The sequence below is a fragment of the Candoia aspera genome, chromosome 1 (assembly GCF_035149785.1).
Source record: "Candoia aspera isolate rCanAsp1 chromosome 1, rCanAsp1.hap2, whole genome shotgun sequence".
Classification (NCBI taxonomy): domain Eukaryota; kingdom Metazoa; phylum Chordata; class Lepidosauria; order Squamata; family Boidae; genus Candoia; species Candoia aspera.
The window spans coordinates 182083089-182108849 of NC_086153.1; the positions used below are offsets into that span (position 1 = coordinate 182083089).

The following is a 25761-nucleotide window of genomic DNA, read 5'->3' on the forward strand; positions in this document are numbered from 1 at the left end:
GGGGAAGAGGCAACACATTTCTTTTCAAGACATGCAGGCCCTATCCTCCCCACTTGGTTCTATCCTTTTTTAAGTGTGGTCCATGGCCCATACCCTGTAAACACACATGATATACAAGTGTCATATGTGCCTACAATTTTTGGAGGTTAAGACATCCAGGCTTGCATTCAGTAGGATTTGGCAGTTCCCACTGACAAGGCAGTATACCAGATTTTATATGTTTATATTACATATTGTCATCCTTTCTGATGGATACAATACTAAAACTTACGAAGTGCTTCCTTTATATAAGATGTGGTTGATAGATATATGTTATGGAATGGCATAGGTTCCTGTTTAAATTATTGGGAGGGAAGGTCTGGATAATCATCACAATAGCAAAGAAACTAATCATCTTTGCTTAGAAGATCATTTCCATGTGCCTTTGAGTAGTTTTGAGTACATTGCATCTGTAAATGTCTAAATTCAGCTCTAATGCTAATTTGGAATACAGAAGGTTTTTATTTTTCAGATGGTGGGCTACAACACCTGTCATTGCTGGCCATAGTCCACACTAGCGAAGCCAGATGGCATTTAACAACCTCTGAAAGGCAACTAATTTCAACCAATGACGTAGTGAATGGCTTGTCCAATCCAATCTCATTCCATCAGTAAAAGCCATTTCCACATCAGTAGAAACTCACCACTGCATTCATACCTATAAATCTATGTCTGATAAATAACCTAAGCGAAAATCACAAATAATAATTGCTTCAAAGCTTCTCTTTATTTAAACTTGGGCTGTTTAGCATCACACTCCTTGTGCAGTAACTTCTCCTTGACGGCAAGTTCTTAATCAGTCTGAGAATACAACAGATCTAAAATCATTCTTACATCAACAATATAAAACAGTCACATTCAGCCATCTCCTTTAGCTAATGTCTACTTAAACACCTGAAAACAACATTCCAAAAATCAATACTTTTGGCTAATTCTCCTGGTTTATACAAGTCTTTAAGATGCAACTGGTACTTGGAAAGTTTAGAACGCAGTTCTTGATTGTAAAGTGCTTCTGTGCACATTTACATATCAGGCACACCAACTTATATAAAACCAGTTGAGATATAAAAATATGGTTATTACAAGAGTACCAAATAGCACAATATTACAATTATTTATCATTAACATCAAATGTATGTTTGTCCCCCAAATGATTATTTCCTTCAAAGTGATAACTGTAGTGTAGATCCAGAGAACAAACGTAGCATACTATGAAACTAACTTCAGCCCTTATAACAATGAATACTCAGCATGTCCCAACCACCTTTATTACCTACAGATACTATTATAAATAATTTTCACAAGTTGTATGAAAATTTTATTGCACATGGTACAGCATGTATTCTCACCCTTCATTCAGCAAGTTTAAATTACTTGCCCTCTGTTTTCCCATGCAGACAATGGCATGTTTTGGAATTACACGTAAAGGTTATATTAAAAGTTGGGGTAGGAGGAAGCACACAAAACAGAAACCATGTCTTGGGCTACATGGCTATTGTAAGTCCTTAATATATCTGTTGCCTCCTTAACGGGCTCATGTGGCTTCCTCCTCTTCTAAAGTCATTAAAAGTTTTCAATTTTAAAAAATGCAGTACCATTGGCTTTTCCCCATTGCAAATAAAAAAAAAGCATATGCAGGCATGCTGCATATGTGGTCATACATGTGTTCTGCATTGCAGAATTAGGGTTTCCTGGCCTATGTTCTGTTAAAGATCATATTACACATGGCTTAATGCGATTTGCGATTAACGACGGAACTTTCAGTCTCAGAATTTGTCAGCTGCTCCTATGTTTCTTTTTTATTAATGCTTTGGACTGAGTTTTGCCATGGAAGAAAACCAGGAAGAAAATGACACAGTGATCACCATCAAGCTATTGTGACAACCTATACAGCTGGCAGGGCGGGGTTCTAATTTAAGTTCAAGAATGGCCACAAAAGCCTGTGGGTTTCTAACATGCAGCATTAAGTAATGAAAAAGGAATTACAAAACTTGCCTGTTCCTAATATACCGTCAGAAGCCAAAAAGTGTATATAGCAACCCAAAATTACCATATGAAAACTAAAAATGTGTGCACTGAAGAGGTTAGTTGCATCTTTTAGCGCCGGTTTTCCAAAAAGCTATTCGCCACTGACAGAATGTTCTTCACCATTCCCAAAAAATCCCCCCCCCGTGGATAGAATTGCACCATTGCAAGAATAACGTCCATGTAAGGTGTGGATGTATATTACTATGGTACTGCAACTTCAAGAAGTCTGTTATTTTTTCGCTTGCAAGTGGGGACACTGCCATTTTTCTGGTTGCTTCGTACAAATTTCACACATACTTTGTCTTGTCTGAACTGAACCAGGAACCTAGAGAAGACAAAAATACAGGTGCTGGTTAAGGAATGTAGCCACCACATTTGAGGTGAAACAGCAAAGGAAAAGTAGGCAATGTTAATAGTTGACAAATTCTTTTATATTAGTAACAGCACATTGTGCTACAATACAGGTAGCAATTGCCTCAACTTACAACGGCAACTGGGACCATAATTTCCATCCCTAAGTGATGTGGTCGTAAAGCGCAACCACACTGCTTAGGAATGACAATGCCTGCAGTCCCGGTTGCCACAGTTAACTGAATCCCATGGTCATTAGGCAAAGCAACTTCCTGCCAGCTTCCCATAACCAAAGGCAGTGGGGAAGCTGGCAGGAAGCTGCAAGTCCCAGGCCCATGGGCAGGTAAATGGCTGCTGCCGGGTGCAGGAAGAAGCGAGGGGGTGCAAGGGAGGGTGAGTGAGAGGCATGGGGCTGGTGTGTGAGGGTGGGCTGGGGAGGGTGCGTGAGGGCATAAGGGGGTGCGTGGGAGGCGCTGCAAGGGTCGGGAAGGGTGCACGGCATGTGAGAGTCACGAGTCAGGGAGGGTGGATGAGAGGTACAGTACGGGTGCACGAGGGTGGTGGAGACTTACCCCAGCAACTTGTGATCTTCCCTGTTGGCTTCCCCACTGACTTTCTGGGGAAGCCGGCAGGGAAGGTTGCAAATAGCAGTCATGTGACTGCAGGGTGCTTGGCAACCAGCCATAAGTGTGAACAGGTTGCCAAGCACCAGATCACAATCATGTGACCTGGGGGTGCTGGGACAGCCAGAATTCCTAACCACATTTGTTCAGCACCATCATAACTTGGAATGGTCACTGACCAAATGATCATAGGTTGAGGACTACCTATAGGAGGATTTTTTTGTATACTTTGTTTCCAATTATTTTCCATAAGTCAAAGTGTGGGACACCCCCAAATTTGCCTGCAGTAGGACCAATGCCATTACGCAAAGCAAGGCAGACCAATGATCAGGAATAGTATTAAAGGAATGTAAATCAACTTTTTTAAAAATTTCAAAAAGTAGTAGAAGAGGAGTGGAGGAACATATAAATTTTCTAACGCAGCTATCTAAACACCTGTGGTTTATGTAATACACATCCTATGCCCAACCTGAAAAACACAAATCCTTAAGAAGAAGAAAAAAATAAGAGACATTTTCTTCTGTGATACTGCACAAGAGTGTGTATGTGTGGCTTATGACTCTTCTAAGGTGATGCCTATTTTTTTTTAAATAGTAAGATTTACATTAACTAACTTTCCTTAAAAAGAAAATCATGTCCCTATATAATCAGAGGTTCCTTCTACTGAATACTCCTTTTTAACTTTTTACATAAGCACCCCACCCCCTCTCCATTCATAGGTGGCTTACTTTTGAGAAAACAAGATAGGACTGTAGTCTTTACAAAATTCTAGCAAAAACCATGGAACATTAGAAGCTTGAAGTGCAGATGTTTCCACCTTAGCTCCATCACATCAGAGAAGTCCTCCACCCCACCACCTCTATTCAAGATTGCTGCACTGTCCTTATTTCCATTAGCAACAGAGGAGCAGAGATTTTGGACAGGGCTGCCAGGAGAAAGCCTCACTACTCCTCCTCCTAGTGAATCCAGCTCTAGACTGCTGGTCTCCCACCATCATTAGATCATCAGTTTCCCTTCACCTCAAGTGACCTGCTGTAAGATTGCTGGCCACACATAATCTAGCTTCCGATTTCCCACAGTGACTGACTAAATGCCTCTGAGGAGTGTAGCGTCTCAGCAAATGGTATCTAGAAGCATGCTGCTTAACTCTGGCAATAGTACAGAGTCATCAGAGCTAGTAAGGTAATCACACCATCCTCCTTGGAGTTGTCTCATCTCCACATCTTGCAGTAAGGAATGTCATTGGTTAATTACGGTCTATTTGGAAAAACACCCATGTTCTGCTGATCGTTCTGCTGCTCTAACTCTTTATTTTTGGCTTCTCATTGCAAGGGCTGAAAAAGCAGCATTTTGCTGAATTGTATTGTAGCAGCCACACATGACTGACATTACACTAATCTTTGTCACATCCACCTCTCTATGGAAAGGAGAAAGGGAATATTCTTGGGTAACACACCCATTGTCTTTCTGTACAGGACTTAAATAAAATAAAGCAGGCATTGGAAAAATACAGATATCAAATTCTGCTTCACTTTCATGATTGGACCAAGCCTGGTGTGCAGGAAATTCTACCACGGGTCAAAACCATCAAAAAAATTTGAGTCTCCTGCACATGCAGCGGAACAGTATTTTTCCCAACTTGATAAAAACAATGTTTTAAAATGGAATTTTAAACTACTGTGAGATTTTTAAAATTCTCTCTTCCAAATGCACACCTCCCTCCACCTCCCCAAAATCTATTAGTTGGTATATTCTTCTCTTTAGCATAATGATACATATAATTAAGTTTTACATTTCAGGGACAATTGAAAGTAGCTGCTCCTTAGCTTCTTTTAGTTCCCTCTGCAAAAATGTAACCTGGTGATTCATAAGGTAAGACTTAAATGCATGATCTGAAGGGAGTACATGAAAGTACAGCTATCATTTAACCTAGAGAATGAGCCCTGCTATCTATTTTTTTTTCTTTTGTGATGAATTATATTTATTTATAACCTCTTCCCCTGCACTACTGGCTGAAAACTAAATTAATTCTAGGTCAGGGAACTTGCTAAAGTATTTCTATGTTGCTATGTTTCATCTTTCTCATCTAAAAGGTGAACCATGGACAAAATGGACTATATTCTGCAATATTTCATTTTAGTACATTATTTGCAGTATAATGTTTCAGGCCTTTGAATACAAAAGACATCAAGTGAAATTTAATCAATTAATTTTCCCTTTTCATTATGACATTAGAAACTGGCTGACCCTCTGAATATCATGAGAACTGGCATTTCAGTTCATGCCAAAGTAAGCCAACTAAACATTTGTAGGTCTCAGTATGGTAGAGTACCCTCTGCAAGAAAGTAATTATAGCAATAAATTAGTGAAAAAAATGACAGTGAATTAGGCTCTATTTTAGAAGGATATACACTGTGATTACTTGGAGGGTCTGATTTTATCATCTCTTATTTCAGGCAAATCATTCATGCAATAGAATCAACTATTTTCCACAGATAATGAAGTACTAGGCAACGCATTCAAAAGAGATGCATCATAATGCACGTTAGTGTGAATGAAGCATCTCTCAATGAAACATTTAAGCAGCTGTGTGCTTTGGGAAGCTCACACAGCATGGACAGATAACGATGGACAGCTTTCAAAGCATCATGAAAACCTTCCTATGGATGTAGCTACTGAACCCTTCAAGAAGAGGTGTTTTGCTTGCACTAATATAAAAGGACCTCTTTTGAATGTTGCCAAGATGAATCTGGAGTCAGGAATTTCTAAAGACTCTGTTAGGAAACATGAACGCACAAATATTATGCACATTCTTACAGTATAGACTGCTCTGTTAGTGCAAATTACATGACTAATCAACAAGAGTACCATGTGGGGTAGGCTTTGGATAGTTAGAAGCAGTGGCAGAAAAGGGAATAAAGGGATAAGAAAGTTCCTTTGTAAAAAGAATAGCTTTCCAACAAGGGGTCCCACAACTGATTATTGAATTTACAGAGATAGGCAACCTTTAACTCTCCTCTAAACTCCCATGCTGACAGGGGCTGATGACAGAATCCAAAACACTTGGAAGGCACAAGGTTGCTTATCCTGGTTTTCAGTGCCAATGAGACTAGGTGAGAAATGGGTGTGCAGAACAGGGCTTTCCTTATGTGGTATCTATACTATTTCTACTTCTGTAGCTTCTGCTTCCATGTGTTTTCCCTGACTCTTGTGGTGGCCTGTTTTTAATAGCGGTTATGTTTTCTCATTAAAGATGTTAATTTATTTTCATATTGAATACTCTTGTTACATGATTTCCCTGCTTTGATTTCAAGTTATGTAGAATTTCTTTAAAAACAGAAACTATTTAAATTAGACAAGTCCAAACATACTCATCAGATATTTCAATGCTGAGCTTCTGCTTGGTTTGGCTAAGCATTGTGCGGTAAAGCTTTGTGGCCATTTCAATCAGATGATCACTGCTGAACAGGAAATCACCCTTTCCAGCTGCTCCAGATCCCTGGAAAAGAGAATTAATCAAGGTGTTGGGAACAATTCAAATGGATCGAGCCCCCTGAATGTATGAAAGGTACCCAAATCCTATCCTCCTACTCTGTAAGATTACCACAACCAGTTCTTTATTACTGACACTGTTGATGTTATTTTATTCTTACAATTACCAGTTATTTATTACTGACATTATTGATGTTATTTTATTCCTACCTCTTTGAGATGCACAGCAAAGAAACCATCACTCTGGGAGCTCATGGACACTTTAGTAACATCCCCCAAAGGAACCTCTGACTTGATTTGCCCTGACTTCTGATCAGCAAGTAGGACATTATTTTTTGTGAGCAAGAAAATCCTAGCTGTGCACTGAAAAAGAATGAGAATGATTACTTCTGTGCAAATTCAGAAAACATTAACTACCAATGTATTACTGCCTCTATGCAAACTTCTTTAAGTCAAGGTAACTAAAGAGGAAGATGATATGTTTCAGCAAATAAAGCTGGACTCTTAAGCTTCCTGTGAAATGGGAATAAATTACCTGGGTTACAAGATTATTATAAAGAAATAGTTATCCAGGAACAAGATGAATTATTAAGTGTGATTGATGTTTATGTGTTAAATATTGCACACATGGAATCACCATCCTAAACACACAATAAGATGAAAGAGAATTGCATATAACTTTAGAAATATATTATTAAATGAAATAACCACCTTGGGGGCTGCCAATCAAAACTCAAAGAATACAAGGTAACTCAGAAGGACAAAGCTCTACAGGGTGCTTAAGTTTGGATGAAATATTTTATGTATAGCAATCTTTCCCCACGTAGAAATGATTTTACCTTTCCATTTGCTCTATTAACTTTGTTTACTACTTCAGCAATAATAATTTTTTCTTCAACAGCATCCTTCAGTTTCTTGTACTTGGGGTTCTTACTGATTTCAAGGTAAGCCCCCTGGAAAGGCTGTCCAACGCTTTAAAAGAAGTAAAAGAAACATACATGTAATCAAAACTCAAATACACATGCAATACTCTAGGTCTTCTTGACATATATTAAAACTGCAGATCACTATTTCCTGGTTGGATGGTTGCTAGGTGACCTTTGACTGTTTTCATAAACCTAAACAGGATTAGATGGCAGGCCACAAAGAAATATCATGGCTATAGCTAGCCAGGGAAGTAGGGGTGAACTCAATCAATTCCAAGTGTGGAATCCTTGGTGCTCTCTGAGCTTGATCATTTGCTTGCAGATGTTTCATTACTTGACTGGGTAACATCATCAGTGCTAGTGAGTGTGGTCACTTGTTTATATACAGTAGCTTGCCCTGCATGGAGGTGTGGTTTTCTCCTTGGAACTACCACGAACTATCAAGGAACTACCAAGGAGAAAACCACATCTCCACCAACACTGGTAGATGGAAGAGATGCTGCCTAGGGAACGATCAGATAAAGAGAGGGCATAGCCCACAGCTGTATAACAAGAAGAGAAAGAAACTCAGAAAGGAATTTCCCTGACTTATCAGGCTGTAAAAGAGATGGCAGGAGATTTGTACTTTCAGACTTGCAAGATTGATGTCAGTCTTCCTAGGTAGACCAGAGCAGAAACTTGACGAGATAAGCTAATTCTACTTTATGTAAGGCTACATTAACAGAATCTTGCAAGTCTGAAAGTACAAATCTCCTGCTGTCTCTTTTAAGGCTTGTTAAGTCAGGGAGGTTCCTTTCTGAGTTTCTCTGCCTGTTATGCAGCTGTGGGCTATACCCTCTCTTTTCCTTAGGCAGCATCTCTTCCCCCCATCTCTCAAAGTTATTCCCTCATACTATTACACTATCCTTATCCAACAGTCTAAACTTGAAGTCCAGTATATATAGTGTGTGTGGGTATGGGTGTGTGTATACACACACACACATATGTATATATACAGCCACAGGGTTAAGGACAGCTATTTTATGGTTCTGTTGACAAATACATGACCTTTTAGGTATGCAGTTCAAGAGCTTCTACCAGATGGCCCCCTCTGCCCCTACCACATAGTTTCAGAGAACGCTCGTTAAGAAAACAGACAGTAGTTCAACTACCAGAACCATTAGATGAAACTGAACTTGTAAGCTATCATATTTCTCAGAACAATCATTTCTTAAAAATTGCAAAACTCTTTCTTGTTATCTTTATCAATTAGATAATTTTGTCTTTCAAATGAGGTAAAAGAAATGAGGAATGTTGACAATGGACCTGTTCCTTAAGCAAGATGTACTGTCTGAAGCAAGGAATGTTATCTTGGATATCTGAATACGTGGAGACAAGTTTTTACCTAAGAAACTGATAAGATAAAAACTGCCAGGCACTGTACACAAAGAACTTTAATACAAGACTGGGAAAGACTTGACGAGAATGGGGAGGGCAGGCAATATCTGAACAACTCCTGAATTTTTAAAAAATGAGATTAGTATTTTGTTTTCTTCACCATTATGTTGCACTATTTGCCATTGAAAACCAGTGAGAGAAATGGAAGACAGGGCGAAGATTGGAAAGTGGATGGTGTGGGTTGCTCAGGACTGAGGTTGGAACCATGAAGGTCCATTAGTTGGAAGCAGCTCTTCTAGAGATTCCTGGAAGCCAACTGATGGCAGTGGCTGGAAGCTACAGGCAATAGTAAGAGGAAGATTTGCCAGCCTGGGGATCCAATCAGAAGAGTTGGACTTTAACATCTTTATTCCCTGACTGGGATGCAAGGAATAAATAAGATGGCTCACCCTGTCCCACAGTAGTGCACCAATGGGAGGACTGTATGGGGGGGACGGGAGCGCTGGAGAGAGGGGCACTGGAAGAAGGCTTAGGGAAAATGGAATTGGGTGGCAGTAAGGTGGCTGATGTATGCATGAGATAGTGGATTGGGAGTGTGGTGTTAGGTGAGCTTCAGTGGGCCAGAAGCACGTTGCAGCTTTAAAGCTGGTAATGGTCTTCTTCCTGATGGGTCTTCTGAAAGTGGTTGAAACGCATGAAAAATGCATGATGCCTAGGGCAACAGTGGTGAAAGACAACAAGTAAATATGATTGAGCACTGTTACCTGCCCAAGTTTCAGCCTACAGTGTAGCATTAAGAAGCACATCTACTTCTACAGAATGGCAGTAAGAGCAGTGAAGCATGTACGTCTCTCTTATTTTGTCTACAGATTCCACCTAGTGGCCCTGTTCAGGCTGAGGCTCTTTTGTGGGAAAATGGGTGCAGTAAGATGTCTGCAGGCCACTCGGATGTTTTGGCATGTTTCTTTGTGGATACAGTCACTCATGACTAAAAGCCAAATAGGCAGATGATGCTATTTAGTTGTTTGTTTATCTGACAAATTTATATTGCAATGTTACCTGAGGTTCTTGTGGAACTTGAGGATGTGGATAGGTGCTCTGCTACCTATAGATCAGACCCACACCCCGCCTGCTCCCTTTGGGCGACCAGGTGGGATATGTATTACTAAGAGGTGATTAATGCCTTTCTAAAGGAGAGTGAGATGCCACCTGCCTTGAAAAAAGTGGTTCTGCACCATCTCTCGAAGAGGGTATCCCTCAATCCCGCTGCACTGGAAAATTTCTGCCCAATCTCCAATATTCCCTTTCTGGGGAAAGTTGTTGAGAAGACGGATACTAGAAGAAATTGATTTTCTGGTTCCCTTTCAGTCGGGATTCAAGCCTGGATATGGATGAAAACAGCATTGGTCATCCTGGCGAATGTCCTTAGGACCTGAATGGGGAGAGCTTACCCCTCTTGGTCCTTTTATTCGACCTTTTGGTGGAGATCAATACCATTAACCATGGTATTTTTCTGGACTGCATGAAAGATGTGGGGTTTGGAGGCACTGTTTTATGGTGGGGTTCTGCTCCTACCAGAGTGGGAAGTTTAACATTTTAAAAATGTTAAAATATTAAGGCAGCCTATAGCATCTTCACTCTCTGAACTGAACCTTGTCATTTCTTACCCACTGACATGGGTTTAACTAAGCAAGAGAATCAGATAGAATGATTTTCATATCAAGATGATAGATAAACAACATCCATTTTTAACCTACACAGTACCCATGCTTAGTAATCTTGTTTGTAGGCTTTTCTGTGTGCCTAACCAAGTTAAATGCCAATGTTCCAGACATAAAACCATAGAAGAACTAGGCTATTAGGCCATTAATTAATTTAATACAAATTCTCAAGGAAGGATGTTGATGATCTCTACACTGGTAAAGGCTTGGAACTGGAAGTCTCTGCCAAAAAAGATGAATAGGATTTTCTCACAAATTTCTTCCCAATCTGGACATATTATCTTGCAACCTCAGCAAAGTTACCAGAGTGGTTCATTACCTGGCTGGATATAAAGCTTTTCTGTCCTTGAAAAGTTCACTAGCTTCCAGTTTTTCTTCATAAATGAGCTTCTTCTGGTCTGTAAACTGGTCTCTGTACTTTTTACACTACAAATAAAGCATTGCAAATGAATCACAGAACTCCTTTGAAACTGGCTTGCCCTTTTTACACTACTCAAGCTATATATAGCCCAGGTGTTATTGCAGACATAGCAGTCATCATTATCATCATCATCTCTCAATTTACATTTACTGCAACTGTTTCTCTTCTGAAAGTACATGTAGTCCTTGTTTAGTGACTGCCTTGTTTGGTGACCATTCACAGTTACGATGGTGATGAAAAAGTAACTTTACGACCAATCTTTGCTTTTATGACCCTTGCAGGTCTCTAAAGAAAGGAAAGCTGAGGTAAGATCATAAACACAGTTGTGGTTTCACTTAATGACCGCTTGCTTAATGTCTGAGTTGCCTGTCCCAATTGTGGTCGCTAAGCAAGGACTACCTATATGTTTATCACAAAATTCACTAAGTATTATGATATTAAAAATAATATTTTTATGAATGTTTAAGTACCTCATTTGCTGTTTTAAAACTAATTACTTTAAGATAAGAAGTTTCTTGAGTCAAGTTTGTCTCCTGGTGATTTCACGCTCACTCTCTCTCACACACACACACACATTTTTCTTATATAATTTGATTAAGAATGTTGATTATCATAGTACAATCTAATACAAATTAAACTTAAAGAAAGAGAAGAGAAAGGATAAAAAGTGCAAGGAAAAAGAAAAAACAGAAAGGAAAGAAAAAAGTTAAGAATAAAGAAAGAGAAAAGAAACACTGTATATAAAGAAGTGACTTCCAACCTTCATCACAAGTATAAACAAATTTAGTAACTCTTCACCCTCTTTATCCCATATCCCATTCCTTATCTATAGACAAATCCACAAAGCATCATCTTTTCAGTTCCGGTGTCAGCAGAAAGTCCATAAAGCGTTGCCAGAAGTAACAGCATATCTTGTTTTAACCTTGATCAAATAAACCAACTTTATATTCCTTCCTTTTACTTCCAAGAGGACAACGCCGGCTCTAAGGCTTAGAAACGGAGATGAGCACCGCCCCCTAGAGTCGGACACGACTGGACTTTACGTCAAGGGAAACCTTTACCTTTACTACTTCCAAGAGTCTTAATCTTTAGTTCATTCAAATATTGCTGTAGGATGTGATTTCTCTTCATTTCTTCTTTATACCATTGCACAGAGTTCTTCAAGGCTTTAACAAGCCTCTTTTGTAAATCCAATAGGAAAGAATTGTCACTCTCTTGGGTTATCATTTGTATTTCCCTTTTGAATTTTAAAACATCAGCCAGTTTCCTTTGTAGAGCCAGTGAAACATCCTTTTCCAAGTCATTCTCTTGGCCTGTCACTTGTAAATCTACTTTCAATACCATCTTTATCTTGTCTAAAATTTGTTCTACAGCTGTCATTTCTTCAATAACGTATTTTGGACATAGTCTATCCACAGAAGCAGACATCATTACTGACATTGTTGATATTGTGGCTACTAATTTCTGACTCCATTCTTCAAAGTCTCCTTCAGTATTTTCATTTTTATAATGTTTTGCATTTCATAAGCTTGCATTTTTTCCTCTAACCTAAAATGTTTAGTCCCTTCTATTGTCCAGTTTCTAAATCATGAAATTACTTATCTCTATTATGTCTTCCAAAAATCAAAACAGATCTATTTCCCACCAGAAGCTGTTTGTTCTTTATAATCAATTCCAAAGTCTTATTGTAGGTTTCATTAGTCCAAATTTATCTGGACCCTTAGTCTGTTTATAACTTTCTAAGATCAAAAACTTATTTAGCTTTTTGCTGTTTATTCCAGATTCTTTAAATTCTTAAGCTTATAATTCATTTTTATTTTGTTCAGAGTTGAAGATAAACTCACCCAATGAAGACTTTTAAAACTTGTCATTCCGAAAGTCTCCAATAGTTTTAAAATGCTTAACAGGCAATTTCTGAAAGTGGTTAGATAGTGAGGTTTGCAAACTTAGTGTACCTTAAAAGGCTCCACTGACATTGCAAGTAAGATGGCTAATCCCTTTGTCTCCCAGTGCTCAAACCCACAAAAAACTGCTGTGCTGTGGTCTTCTTGCGAGGAATGGCCATCTGGAGCACATGGGGGTCATCTCCTGTCCTCTCCTTATCCAGAGAGGTTCCAAGGAACCAGTCTACTCACCGGTTCCTTGGTCTTTGCCATGGTCATTGGCTCTGCTTTCACAGAGCTGTCTTCAGTTCGCCATACCTCCCCTGGAAGTCTTATATACACACACTTTTCTTGCCCACATTATGTAAGTATTTTGTCATTATTGCCTTCTGAGATTATTTTTCAACTTCCCAGTCAAACCTAGAATGCGAATTTCCTGGTAGTTTTCTATCTAAATGTTAACCAGGTTGCACCTCAAATTTTTTGAGATCAGCCAAGGTTGGCTAGGTACTGCCACCTGCTGTGACCTGCTGACTTACATCAATATATGATTTTTTAAAAGTAAAATGCGTATGGATATGCTTTGATAAAGTGTATCTTAACTGGAAAATATGAGAATTGGCAAGTGAATTGGTTAATGTTTGATCAGGTACACTTTTCATTTTGGTTCTACCACATGTAGTAATTAAACTGCATAATGTGTACATTTTTCAGTTCATGTATGGGGGAGAGACTGAGTGCAATTCTAGTTTCAACTGATTTGTCTGGGGAATTCCACATTTAACACATTGCACATTCCATACCACAAGTTGGACTTTGCTTGAATTATAGCAAATGGCTCCAGATTTTCGTAAACAGGATTTAATGGTGACCTTGACTTATAACATTGATGAGTATACACAAATGAAGATAAATGTCCCTTTCGTAGAAAGTAAATAACACAAAGGCTACATCTAAACTATAGAATTGTGCCATTTAAAGCAACATCATTGTAGCTATTGGATTCTGTATAATTTGATAAAACAATATTAATAAAAACAGAGTACATGAACATGGTAAGAGATTTTACTTCCTGCATCTTTTATTAGTGATTTTCAGCTTTCATGCTTATAGAAGCTTTTTTTTTTACTACTTTGATTCAAATAAGCTTTTAAGTAGGCGACTAATAAAAGTATCCTCAACTAAAATAAATGATTAATTCCAGAATGATATTATTACCCTCCACAAGTGGAATATCCTCTTCAATTCCTTATGAGTTGAATCCAAAAACAGGTAAGGCCTTGCTGGCCAGTTTTTATCTACTGGTGATAAAGAAGGCATCTTATTCTTCATTTCCAAAAAATATTTTTGCATCTAGGTTTGAAAAAAAAGGGAAAAACAATTTATTTTCTCAAGCAGCCTTCATTTTATCAAACATCTGTAAGGATTAAAACATCTCTTAATGCAGTGACATCTATTTTCAGGCTTTTACAAAAGCTGGAACAAAGATATGGCAGGGAAGTGCTGTGCTAACACTTGTGAGAGGTGTAAAACAATTCTTCCAAATCAGTTTTGAAGGATAAAAATAATATTTGTACCAGGAGAAAAAAATACTCATTTTTGGCAATAGTATCTATCATTTTCATTTGCTCTCTTTACAGAAAATTAACTAAATCAGACCTCATTTGCTGGGCTTCAATTAGAAAGCTTCAGGGGACTTGATTTCTTTATAGACTGAAGGAGGTCACTATAAGTGGCAGATGCAAAAATAAAGGCAGTATAATAGTATTAAAAAACCCTTAAGAGGTAGAGATGTTAAAAGTGAAAGTCATGATAATTATTCAATTATACAAAAGAGTGCCTTTTGCCTGTGGCAAAAACAATTCACTGTTATTTTCTATGTATTGTAAAAATAGTGGAATCTTTCAACCGATTTTTTTTTCTTTTTGCCTATACTGTAAAGTAAAATCTTCATACAACTGTAACAGGGTTATACAAGCAAAATACTTACAATTTTCTGAAGTATAAATTCATAAATTTTCCTTCCAGCGTTGGCTCGGAAGAATTTCCTGTACTCTCTACGAACCTGGGTAAGTTAAAATCTCAGAATAAACAGATAGCTTTTGTGGGGCCCTCTACCCTAGCACACAGACATCAGTACTTTACTGCATTATAAGCAGACACATTTCAGTGGTGTTCTGTAAAGTGGAATTGGACACTCCAGGTTTTTATTCCAGTCTTTTTTATAGCAAGTTATGGTGAACACAGGTCTAGTGGAAATGCAGGTAATTACAACCAATAGTTGTTCAGTACTTTCAGGTTTTTGTGAAGCTATTTCTCTTTGTGAGCTGTACACAAGTGTTCACATGATTGTTTATTTCCCCATATAAAATAAAGAAATAAATCCCTTCATTCTCTTTGTGCAGTTTGTAGGGTGGGGTATAAAGGAACCATCAGTAGAATGGGCATTTACCTCATCTGTAATAGTGTACTGCAAGATTAAAGACATTGTTAAACATGTAAGAAGCATCCGCCTGTTTTTTATTTATTCCATACAGAGGGCCCCAATTTGGACCAAGACCACCACAAAGGGCCAAGAAGGTTTAACCTCCCTTCCCAGTGCTTGTTTCCTAACATTTGCCCCCTTTGGAAGTAATTACAAATGCTTCCTTTGATACTAAAGGAGATTTTTCTCTTCCTAATACAGTTTCTCCCACAACATGATTCTGAAGCAATGTGTGGATTCTTTTTTTAAGAATCTAGACGACATACAATTTGATTTTATACTTACATATTTGGAAAAGGAAACTCTTGGGAAATATATTAGCTGTACCATTCATATAAATCAGGATCTTTTTCAAAATTAAAAAAACCATACATACGCAGTAGAGGCACATTAAAACAGCATTGGATCTAACCTTTGAGAGCTTCGTTATCATAGGGTTAAAGCATTAACATACATCTTCTTTCAATTACAGGCACGTAGAAATTCAGAAGCAATGTTCTTAGTGATTTTGAAATGCAATTGCATCTTTATCTAAATGATACTTCTCACACTCACAACTGTCTTTGAGCATGGAAAGGACACATTTACGTTATGGACTCATGGGCTTTTCTAGAAAGTATTAAGCTTTCAAAAAGAGTTCCTTATCACCTTGATTTGACTTTTCTTTATCAGTAAAAAAAGTAGCAGATATGCTAGAAAGGAGAATCATTTTGTTATTTTCCATACCTTATAATGGGGAAGTTGTTAGCAACAGAACATTATTATACTTGGCACTTGACAGTTCAAATTTCCCATTCATTTCAATATGAGTATATCAGTTTAATGTAATTGAAAACAAACACACATGAGGAGGAAATAAAATGCTAAAGGACAATCTACCTTATAACTGTTGAGGGTTATCTTAAGTATAATTTTAAAAATTATCTTTTCAAAGTTTTAAAAATATTTGAAAACAACTGCTGGGGTCCATAATGAATCTCCTAGTGGCAGGGCAGGGTTTATATATCCAAATACCAAAAAGGCAAAAGAAACAGCAGTTGAGATCACAATGAAAGGGAGAAAACTGAAGTGAAACGATGGTCGGTTCTTGAAAAGGCACAGGTAGAAGCTAAGTTAGATAATTTTTAACCTTTCCAAAGGTTCAATGAAAGCACACAGGTAAGGTTTGGGAAAGCAGTGGTGCTCCATTGTCAAGTACAAACAAGAAATTGTAAGACATGTACGTTTCATTGACAAGAAGCGTGGAGGAGGGGTTCCCTGGGAACATATGGAGGTTGCATTTCTTATTGCTTCAAAAAGATATGGAATGGATAGGTGCAGTTCTTTCAAATATGCAATTGACTTCTAGAAAAGTTTGAATTAGGCTGCAGCAGGAGGTCATTTCAGTCAGATTGTGTTTGGAACAAACAATATCTCACCTGAGTTTCAAACAGTTTCAAAAGGCTTCCATAAAAAGAGTGATGCGTATGTCTTAGTCATCTTTTGTAAGGTTGCATACGTGGAGAATCAAACAAGTCCAACCAATACAGCATGAACAGGGGTGCTTTAACCTAGTAACTTCTAACTTGAACCAACGTATTTTACCTTCTCGGTTCTCTCCAAATATGCTCCCCCCCCCCAAATTAAATGCAGGCACTGGAAAACATACTTTCTTGGGAAAGAAACTCCTGCAGAAATCACTACTATTCACCCCAGATTAATTTGGGGCAGACCCACTTGAAGACATTTGTCAAGTTTTGTGTGATTTAACACAACTAACAACTTTGATAATCATTTAAATACACAGTCCAAACTCCTGAAGAATAAGACCCCAAAATGTCCACATTTAACTTTTTTCCTACTTCATTCCAAAATATGATTAATAAACAGCTTATTCATCTTATTTGAATATATTCAGAATATATTCAGAAATTTGGAGCAATAATGTAGACACATATACATACAACTCATAATGTCTGGTGCAACACACAAGAGCGTTTGGTTTTTAAAAGGCCATGGAAGAAAAATAATTTCCTTACAGATCATGCTTGGTACAGCCCATAGCCCCAGAAGTTTATTATGTGTTAGTAGATGCCACGCTTTACTGAGATTATGATTAACATAAGGGAGTTGTTTAAGAGAGTACCTTTAGTCCAAGCCAGTAAGCCCATATGACTGCAACAGCATGCTTACGCCTAGCTTCCTCCTTCAAGCGTTTCAACTCCCTCCGAGCCTAAAATGTTTAGATAGTGAATCACAGAGACAGCCTGATGCAGAAAGAACAATGATGAGAAAGAAAAGGCTCCCCCTGACAGAACAGCTGACATGGGAAGATGAAAGAGCAATAGGCAACCTATGGAACCAACCCAGCGTGTCAGTGTGAAGATAGGATGGAAAGCGCAGCTGGCCTTCATCACGGCTTCCCCAAGGCACATCTAAAGAATAAGTGGCAGACATTCCCTTGTAATAGCATTCTCATGGGACATCACAAAAGGGTGAACAGTTCTTAACTTTAATGGAAAACCTTTTGCAGAGCCACAGCCCAAAGGGATGTTAATTCAGGCTAAAATATTAAAAACCAGCTTATGTATTCCATTCAGCAATGGCAAGTATCTGAAGGAATCCCAGTTGAGGGCACATATGACCTTCTTTAGTTTTATACTATATTTTGATGTCAATGCATTTTTCTCAAAATGTTTTGGGGCGTGGTCACAAAAGACATGCAAAGGACATCACATCACAGTCATAATAACTTCAGTGTAAAACTGCATTGGAAGATACTTTTTTTTTTAAAGAAAAAAGAAAAGCATTTGTGCTCTCTGTAGGGTTTTCTGTTACTCCTTTTGATGCTTTAGTATTAGTGGAGGACATTCAAACTTCTGGATGCAGACTAACACCGGCAACAATAGCCATTTTAGCAATTTTACCATCATTCTGTATTTACTGCAGACAGAAACATTTTAAAGGTTTGTAGTTTCCATTCACTAAGATTTTAAACAGTCAGATGGTAGAATAAAAGATTGCAGTTGATCATTAATAGGTTTAGGTTGGGGGCCCTCATTTCATATTCAAGGTGTTTAAAATAAAATTTAAAAAGGGCAACAGCCTTGCTAATTGCTATGATTGCAGGGTAGTACAATCCCCAAATAACAAAACATCTTTGTGAATATTCTCACAATAGGGGGTTGGTTGTACCAACTTCCTTTACTTTAGATAACTAATCCTCAAATATTTCAGTCAAATCATCAGTCAGCACAACTGTATGCGTGAAATTCTCATTATCATTAAATGTACCAGCTCGGTCCAAAATAAAGTTATAACGCTAGGTTATTTTAACAATACTTCAGCCATCAGTACAATTTCTAATAAATGTCTCTTCGCAATTCTTTAACTCAAATGTGAAATCCTTATGCTACATATTCTGAAGTATCATCATTGTAACTTCAAATAAAGCAAAGTGTTACATTAAATAATACCTGCAGCAAATTATCAGGCTGCAAATAGCTTTATCTTTCTTAATATTGCCTTTTTGATTCAATAGAAATAGCATTTTATTTCAAACATCATTTTCTATTAGCCCTGTGTGAAGAAAGGTGGATGTACTTTGATGAAGGCGTTTGGGCTCTGGAGGCAATGTGATCTGTTCATTAAAAAGAGGAAGCCACTCAGCTCTTCTCAGCATTCTCTCCCAGTGGCAGCCAAAGGTCATCCAGGTTGGATAGCTCTAGCACACATTTCTTGTTCCAGACCAGCCACCAAAAAGTAAACTTGCAGAGGAGGTGCTGCTCACCTTTTCTACAGTATTGGCCAGAGCCTGTGCAGAGTGTAAGGGCCATTTGGCCCAGAATTGGCTTAGGCACAGACTGCAGTACCGCCTGTGATGCTCAGTGAAGATGTCCAACCCAAAAAACCTTCAGCAGATGCTAAGAGGGCTCCAGGCTAGCCACTCTGGTGCACAACATAGGCAATTCAACAGTATTTATTGAGGCCACTCATCCTGCAAGCCTTTCAACACATGCCAAAGACAATTCAAGCTAGCCACTTCAGCACACACCATGTAGAAGCTGCCCAGCCTGGAAGCCCTTGGCAGTGCTAGAAGAGAAGGTTTCATCAAAGCAAAACATCCCTTTGAAGCTTCAAAGAGCCCTATTCTCTAATACTAAACCACACCTATACAAAGAGCCTGAAAGACAGCTACGTAATTACGGCATGACAAGTGTTTGCCAGTGGTCAGTCCATGTCATTCATTTTCTGAAGATTGGCTATCTTCAGTTGGGTAACAGAATGTCCTTTTGGGGGGGGGAGGGGAATGTTTCACAACTAGTTTTTAGATACTGAAATTTCTGATTTGTAACCATTTATTCCTTTGCAAAAGGATTGGAATATGATCTGAGAATGGAATAATTATATCAGTTGTGATTAGTCCAATTCCACCCAAAATGCTTGCAGTTTACGCATTTGGGATGATAAATAAGGAACACCAATCACAAAGCTGCTACTCTTTAAGGTGCTACAAAGCTCTTCACTGTTTTGCTTCAAGAGATTAACAGGGCACCTTGCAGCAATGGGAACTAAACTCTATTTCAGCATTAGGCAGGAAGGTCGAACATTGCATACGTACTATACTTTTCATTTTGTTATATAATCTTACTGGAAGCCTATTCTACAGGTTGGGAACCTTTAAGGTCTAGGTACTTTTGGACTCCCTGATCTACAGCCATTCTGGCAAAGACTACAAGAAAATTACTAAAGAAACTTCTTGATGACCCATGTTCGCCACCCTATTCTGACATTTGTTACATCGAGTCTTTCTGGAGTTCAAATGTTATTGGTTGCTTCTCTTTCTCCAACTTCCCAGTTAACTGTCATGTGCAATACCCCTCAACAGAAAGTCTTAATAAAGTATTATTTTTAATAAATATTCTATACTGTGAGCCAGATAAAGATGCATATTTGCCTTCCAACCTGCTGGCATGTTGGCTGGAAATTCTGGGAACACTTGTCCACATCAACTGGAGAAAGCCAGTTTGGGAGATACGATTTATCCAGAACTCTATGGATTATAACAGGCCCAGTGTCAGGGTCTGTTATCAGTGAACACCTACAAAGGCTCTCTAGTCTCAGAGCCCCTACAATTAGGTGCTATCCTGGGCCTGGCAACACAGGCAACCTTTTCATTTCAAGCCACACTGTTAGCCTTTTAGAGAAAGCCTTCTGACTGGCAGCAGAACTGCAGTGACAATGACTGTCCCACCAATGAACTTTAAATGAAAATGCCTGGAGTCTTCTACATCAAAGCATGGATCATACCATCACTTAGCAGTATCTCTCCAAAATACAAAATTACTGAAATTTGATACCAATCTGTTATGCCCAGAATGGGAAGTTAAGTGATGTTAGTGAGCATATTACTGAGAAGAGATTGCTATCCTTTTAGTGAGATCCAAATCCAGCCTTGGGCTTACACCCAATTAGTTCAGTGGCTAATGAGTCACTGAGGGAAAGAAACAGCAGTACTCACTGCAAATTCCACAGTATGTATTCATATGGGAGGTCCCAATGGGATAGGATTTTAGCTACCCTTCTCTGCATCCTGAATCCCAGAGCCAGCTTAGTTTACGAAAGAGACTTCAATGTATCATCTGTAAGAACAGCTGACACAGGAATTCCTAATTTTTTTTCAGGGCCATAATTCAATTTTTCATATTAACTGACTACTCTTGGAGAGTCTGAACATACTGTTAAACTGATCTTTTAACACTGATCACTTTTAAAAATATATTTCCTTAAAGGAAAACAGTATTAGTTTTTGAGTGACAAACTATTAGAACTGTAGTCTATGTGCTAGCTGTTGGTATCTCCAGCAAACACAAAATGGTAATATTTTGCTATACTTTGTTTAAAGTAGGCCACTATATCATGGGCTTCAAACTCAATAATGGCAAAATAAGACTCACTTTCTAGCAAATGAACAGGCATACTCTTATTTATAAATTTGCATCAAAACCATACCTAGTTTTCATGGCAGGGAAAAGAGATCTAATATGTTTAACCAAATGATAGTATCTAAAGTTCTCCATCATCCAATACCAACATGCAATCTTTCCATGGTATTCTTGCTAAAAGCAACAATTTACTATGATCAGCTCTGCCCTCATTTCCTATGCACTTCCCCCAAATGTGAGCACAAATCTTGCAATTTTTCCATAGCTAAGTGCACATTCCATGTTACATTGTTTGACTCCAAGTGACTGTCACATGGAGGTGGGGGAAGAACCTCCTGCTCTGGAATTTAACAGACTGCATTTTGTCACTAATTCTACTCTTTGGTTGCAACTTGGTAAATGGGCAGTTGCATACAATCCTTAAGATATGAGCTGATGTACTGTATGTGAAATTTGAAAAAGCTAAATGCCAAGCAGTAGCAGCAAGTTGTGGCCTATACTGGGGATGATTTCAACCATCATTTCCTAACCCTTAACATGACATACTACTTCTTACACTAAGTTGCAAAGTCCTATACTGAAAACCTAATTGGATCTGATAGGCTCATATGCCAGATTGGTCATATTCCCCAGTAATAAATAAATAAATAAAATCATATCCTAGTACTTTGTGTGGGATGAAAAAAAAACCCTTTCTTATGTATTAAGACACAATTAGAAGATAGGGACACTGCTGTGAAATTAATTAATGCAATTACATTTTGTCAAACAGCCTTAGTATAGGAACCTGTACAAATATTATAGCATACTAAAGATAATTTGCTTTGAAACATTTCAGTTGAGTAAAATACATCTTAGAGCCACTAGTCTAATTATTTTCTGGCTTATAAACAAGCAGTTAGTGCTATCTAAAGATCGGCATGCTCAGAATTTGTTAGCAGGGATGGTTTTCAGGTTAAGCAGGCATAAGGTGAGAATAGGGGTTACCAGCAACCAGGTGCTCAAGTTTAGTAGCCTAGTAAAAATGATTATGAATCCTTTTTACTAATGGGTAGGCAATTTGGGTAAGGAAGGGAGGGGCACATGACACTTGCATGTAGTACCTTAAATCCAAGCCAGTAAGCCCAAATAACCGCAATAGCAAGTTTATTCCTAGCCTCCTCCTTCAGCCGCCTCAGTTCCCTTCGCGCCTGTGATGTATTTGAAAATGAATTACAGAACATTTTGAGAGAGAAAAGGCTTGCTTCAATTTCCCAAAGGAATGAGGACGTGAAAGAGAAAGACAACATTTCATACCTTATCAATGTAAAGCCTTTGCCGGCTAGATTGAAATTTGTTAAAACTACAGCTGCAAAAGAGGACAAATCCAAATGCGATAAATTAAGCAGCTGGAAAATCATTTCTCTGGTCTATCTAGACAACCTTTGTACCATGAGGTGATTAGGAAACAAACACTCATCTGCTTTTCTTACCTGAGCTCCGTGCCAATAGGCTGCAATGGTTGTAACAGCTTCCTCACAGCGTTTCTGGTGCTTCAGTTCACGAAGCAGCTTTCGGGCCTGTGAAACAAAACCCCATGCCCCCAAGTTAGCATTTAAATACACACACACACACACACAGAGTTGCACAAGCAATCTTGTCTTGTCAGAAGTGCAGGAACTAGAAAGGGGGTATGAGGATGTATTCACATTTTCACCCCATCTCTCTAAAGTGTCAGAAGTGCAGGAAATGCTTGTGATTAATGCTTCATCACTATTTCATTTAAACCCTCTGACTCGATGCAATTCTTTTTAGTGCTCCAGAATGCAAGGTTTAAAATATTAAAAATGTGCAAAACTTATAAAACTGGAGCTGTGGGAAAAGATGGCTTTTGTTTCCTATGAGCTATGACTAGTACTTGAGTAGGACTGGTGCCTAAAGTAGCTTTTCCAGACTCATCAAATTCTGCTGCTGACATGGAATTTTAAGCCACAACCACTCATGTTTTAAAAACAATAAATAGATGCAAGCAATGCAGATTATACCAAAACTTCAAATGAGAATGGAAAAAAAGGAAAAAAGCAGGTTATTTTAAGCATAATAATTCCAACCACATTCCATAAACTGCATTTTATTTAATTAGTTTTGCACTTAGATTCTTTTGGCACATGAAACTGGAGAGGCTGTGATAGTTATTTAAACACTGAGGCTAGAATTACAATGGACATGACCTAGTTGTATTTCTAAAACCTTGCCATTCCTTGCCTATTTGCAAATCAGCTGTTTTACTTCATTAAAGCACAGAATGACATAGAGGGAACAGGATGAGAACTGGGTGATGTTCAATCTTTCTTCTATCCGCTCATTTTCCTCTATGCAGGGGTTGTGACATGTGGTTATACCACAGAGTAAGGACTGGAGGATACATCTCAAAGGGAATGGGATGGGCAGAGGAGGGAGTCTCTGCTCTATCTCCTCTGCAAATCATCTTATGACTACTTATGACTTCTGTGGAGGAGAGGACTGTGGAGGAGAAGCACTTGCGGTTCACAAAGTGCATGGTGTAGGTCTGACCTAAGAAGCTGCATTTACAATTTAGATGCACTAAGAGGAAAATGAGAGGTATTATATTCCTTTTGTGGGATGGGTGAGGGCCTTCAAGTCAAGCTTGACTCCTAGTGATGGCCTGGACATGTCCATGGACTTTTCCTGGCACCATTTTCAGAGGTGGCTTGCCCATGCCTTCTTCCTAGGGCTGACAGAAAGCTGGTCCAAAGTTACCCATTTAGTTTCTGTGTCTAAGGCAAGACTAGAACCCAGGTTTTCCTGCTCCTAGTTCAGCACCTTAACTGCTAGACCAACTGGTTTTCTTATTTATTTATTTCACCAGGGGCAGAGGGAATGGGGAGGTGGAGCATTCTACAGAAAATAATAGATGTTTCTGGCTTCTGATAAAGTGTAACTGGTTAATATTATGCCTCCATGCTCCCCAGTAACAGAATTTTAGGTTTCTAATTTATTCTTAATTTTAATTACTACCAGGACAATCTTTTTGTAGCCAGGAGATGTACTTTTCTCTAAAGTTGGATTCCAAGGACAGTGTAGGGGATGGCAGTCATGTAGTGACATCCCCTGATGAGCAAAGAAAAATGCTATGGCCAGTTTTGGGGGTGGTAAGTGGACATTTTAAAGCTCAATTCTACCAGAGGCTTAACACACTAATTTTAGGACCTTTTCTTTTAAGCAAAAGTTCATGCTACCAAAAATCAGGAATTTTACACCACATTTCTTCAGTGTTAACTTGAAGTGTGCACTATGGTCAAAAATATGGCTAGGACCTGCATCAGCCCATGGGCTGTCTACTCCTTGACACTGGGGTGCCCCACTCAAACTGCTGTACTAAACTCATACAGGATAAGAAAAGAAAGCATACTGAAGTCATTCTCCAAACTCACTTTCCATCCTCTGATGTAAGACTGTACAATGATGGCAGAACACTTGATCTGCTGGTACTTCTTTTGTTGCTGTTTTAAAAAAATTAAAAGTATGTGCATACAGAAACATGAGTTGAGTTTTAAAATACTGTAATACTAATCAAACTGTGAACATTTTCATTCAATCTCTAAGCTTCAAAGGTTCTATTGTGATGTATATTTTATAGGACTATCCTTGAGACCGCTTACTTCTAAATGAACTTGTTTCTAGAAGCATACTAGTGCAACAAGAGCCCTACATCACCTTGACCATGACCAGGCATGAAGTGCAAATAATTAAATTATGGTCAATAATTACAAGGATTAATAACTAAATAAGGGGCATATAAATCATGCTTTTAATTAACAATGATTTTGTTGTATCTGCAATAAGAGAACATCAGTTTCCCGTTACTTCAACCTTTCTGCTTACAGTCTTAAAAGCTGCTGTTTCCAAACATACTTCCTAGCAATAAGACAACCAAGAAATCTGTTTTTTTATATTTCAAATTTAAAAGTGTTATTTTTAACCACGAAAAAAGCTCTACAGTGAGGTACTCCTTAACTGACTGCCTTATAATTATTAAATTATAACAATGCCTTAGTAAATCTATCAAAATCCAAACCAGAGTATCAAAACTGATGTGCATTTTAACTTTCAATTACTTATTTTATTTCACTGGGCATATTATCACTTCTTTTTTAAATTACTGCCAGCCATGCTGAAGGGACAGAAATAGAGCCTGATAAATGAAATCCCATTTTACCGCATATCTTCTGTACCAGGCGGAAATCACAATCTGACTTTTTTTCATGAGAAGGAAATATGTGCGGCACTTCCAGCCCCTGTAAATTTTTTGGATTAACGTAGCCAAATCCTCAAGCCGTTGTTTTCTTAGATCTTCTAATTTGAAGAGCTATCAAGGTTTGGGGAAAGAGAAAAGGGACAGCAAAATAAAAATCAATACATATTCAAAATATTAGTATCTTGTTCTCCAAAGAAAGCTAGATTGATGTGGTGTCTAAAATATCAAGTTTT

General features: G+C 38.3%; 1 protein-coding gene across 3 annotated transcripts in view; it reads right to left on the reverse strand.

The window, feature by feature from the left end:
* Positions 1-746: 746 nt before the first annotated feature.
* The window catches only part of MYO1B (myosin IB), a 139229-nt gene continuing 114214 nt past the window's right edge, over positions 747-25761 (reverse strand). Inside the window, exons 20-31 of one of the 3 annotated variants that reach the window (XM_063318052.1) lie at positions 25490-25639; positions 24705-24773; positions 22743-22829; positions 22374-22460; positions 17472-17558; positions 14852-14926; positions 14080-14214; positions 10877-10983; positions 7373-7505; positions 6744-6896; positions 6413-6540; positions 747-2392 (exon numbers count right to left, since the gene is read on the reverse strand). In XM_063318052.1, the coding sequence (XP_063174122.1) occupies positions 2269-2392; positions 6413-6540; positions 6744-6896; positions 7373-7505; positions 10877-10983; positions 14080-14214; positions 14852-14926; positions 17472-17558; positions 22374-22460; positions 22743-22829; positions 24705-24773; positions 25490-25639 (1335 nt within the window). In that variant the 3' untranslated portion in view covers positions 747-2268. The remainder of the gene's footprint in view (positions 2393-6412; positions 6541-6743; positions 6897-7372; positions 7506-10876; positions 10984-14079; positions 14215-14851; positions 14927-17471; positions 17559-22373; positions 22461-22742; positions 22830-24704; positions 24774-25489; positions 25640-25761) is intronic. The other 2 variants (XM_063318053.1, XM_063318054.1) reach the window with 2 other exon arrangements.